This window comes from Epithele typhae (genome assembly GCF_022376455.1).
Source record: "Epithele typhae strain CBS 203.58 chromosome Unknown BXZ73scaffold_452, whole genome shotgun sequence".
NCBI lineage: Eukaryota > Fungi > Basidiomycota > Agaricomycetes > Polyporales > Epitheliaceae > Epithele > Epithele typhae.
Window position 1 is genome coordinate 1 of NW_025954643.1, and position 2,396 is coordinate 2,396.

The following is a 2,396-nucleotide window of genomic DNA, read 5'->3' on the forward strand; positions in this document are numbered from 1 at the left end:
TATTGCATGGTAAGTAATCACAAGACATATCACGTATTACAGGGTGGTAGCCGTAGACGGCCATCGGTCGTCTGGCATGGCAAATCTACCGCCTGCTAGACGCCGGTTGGTCGGACAATTGTCTTCTCCCGCCGCGCATTGTAATACACGAGGGGGCCGATGGCAATACACGAGGGAGACGATGGCAATACCTGGCTGCACGCATGGTAGTTGTCCGATCATACACAAGGCGGGACATGGTAATCTGACGCAATGATTTTAGACCGTTGTCATAGGTTTGGCATGTAAGATCGCATCTTGTAGCACACACAGGCTGGATAGTGGTCGATTAAAACACACAGTAATCATTCAGAAGAAGCTATCAGATAATGACAGATATAGTACGAGACTACTGGAGGTATGGAGACGCAAGAACAAAATTCAATCGCGAGCTTTCCGCACTTTGAACGCCCATCGGAGTCTGTAAGACGAGACGATGAGTGAGTGCTGCCGGAGATAAGCGCATGCAATAAATACCGTTCAATCCTTGCCGCCCGACGCGTCGCCGAAAGGCTCATCGATGTCGCAGGTCTCCGCTTCGTTGTCGCTCTCTTCAAGCATCTGATCGCCTGCAGTGGTCGGGGGACGGACTGCACACTTTTCGTGGCCGTTCCCAAAAAGCTCTCTGAGGTAGTATAAGTCAGTCGACGTCTCGATGAGCAGTGAGACTGCACGGAAAAGCGATACTCACTTGACTCACCAAGACCTCAGCTTCATAGCCCAGTTGGGCTTCTGCCGCATTGACTTGAGTAAACCGTTGACGAAATCGTTGACGTCCCAGCGCCCATCGGTGTCGCTCCAGGTTGGCTCACTTGTTACGTAGAAGCGAACCTGACGCAATACACATCAGCAAACGCCACACGAAGTCGCCGAGGAGCTCACCAGCGCTGCTGTAGCGACGACGGAGTACAGCGTGAAGCTGTCGGCATCCACGTTGGTCTTCTCGGCGACGGACTTCTGGCCCGGCTGCTTCCGAGTGAGAAACCCGCCGGCATCGCCGCGGATCGCAGCCGTCGGGTTGCCGTACAAGGCCTTGCCAGTAAGCCTGGTAACAATATGTAACTGTTAATTGAGTCGTATGGTACAAACCTGACGCTTACCTTGAGTATCAACTCGCCCTTGAGGAGCCCTTTTCGAGCCCGTGGCCTGGTCGGGTCGACTCACAGAGGTTCTACATTGCAGTAAAGTAATTTTTGGCCTCGAAAGTCTCGATTTTCGCATCAAGGACTTTCTGGCAGTAACTGAGCGACTAGTCATTCATCAACACAAAGAGATATAGAATAAGACGTACTTATCCGGGTGCAAGAAGAGGGGGCGACGAGGACCATCGGCGCGACGAAGCGGCTGCATTGGAGCGGCAGGGGCGGGACATGAGCCGGAACGGGGCGCTTGCTGTGAGTCCGACTGGAGGCACCAAGGGTAGCCTGATCGCGTGATTGGACCTCAGATAGACACATTCGCATGACTGGGCTACGTACCGGTGTGCGCCTGATCCCATTCTCTGAGCCACCTGCCACCCGGGGTGTGGTGGGACCTGTGGCCGTGTCCGACTCACCCCGGGCGTTGCATAAGGCTGGGGAAGATCGTGATCAAATGAGAGGAGGAAATGGGGATGGAGATGTCGCACCAGGTATGTGCTCTTCATATACCTGACTGTGAGGCGAGTGGCACCAGGAGTGATGATGGCGGTTGCGGGAGGCGTTCAGTAGACGCGCAGCCCGCGCCGACGCGTCTTATTGTCTGCACAGGCGCTGAACGCGCGCAATGGCCCCCACCTCCATCTATCATGGGCCTCCGCTTTTACCACCACCCTAACAAAGTATTTAAAACTATGCATGCCTATCGCGATGCGGCGCTTCTGGGTGCGTTGTCCGGAATCAGCAGAGCGCGCAGCCAACAGCGCCCTCCAGGCAGCTCAAGCCGTGCTCAGCCTTCGATTCCGGACGACGCGCTCCACGTCCTCGCCCACTTCGCCCACTTCCGCACGCTCGCGAACAACGTCGACCACCCCACCGGCCGCGAGCCCTTCTCCCTGCCCGAGCTCGTCGAGCTCGACCTCTCAAAGGCGTACGATGTCGACCGCCTCGACCGCCCCCGCCCCGACTCGCCCCATGCGGCACGCCTCGACCGCCGCCTCCACGCACACCGACGGCACGCCCGACACGCCGCCACGGCGCTCGTCCTCCCGCTCGTCACGCGCGTCCAGGCGGGCGTGCTCCGCGCTCACCTCTTCCCCCGCCTCCGCCACCTCGTCTTCGAGGGCCGCGAGAACGACGTCTCGGACGCGGACCGCCTCCCGCCCCACCCGACCCTCACCTTCGTCGACGTCTGGGCCAGCGCGCCGACGGCCACGGCCC

At 58.3% G+C, this 2,396-nt stretch overlaps 1 protein-coding gene across 1 annotated transcript; it reads right to left on the reverse strand.

Moving 5' to 3' along the window:
- Positions 1-735: 735 nt before the first annotated feature.
- Positions 736-1,389, reverse strand: BXZ73DRAFT_85192 (uncharacterized protein; the record flags this gene model as incomplete). Its single annotated transcript, XM_048024008.1, has 5 exons — positions 736-870; positions 922-1,084; positions 1,129-1,185; positions 1,215-1,280; positions 1,331-1,389. 5 exons carry the CDS (start codon positions 1,387-1,389, stop codon positions 736-738), a joined length of 480 nt encoding a protein of 159 aa, XP_047870577.1.
- Between the last annotated feature and the right edge of the window lie 1,007 nt (positions 1,390-2,396).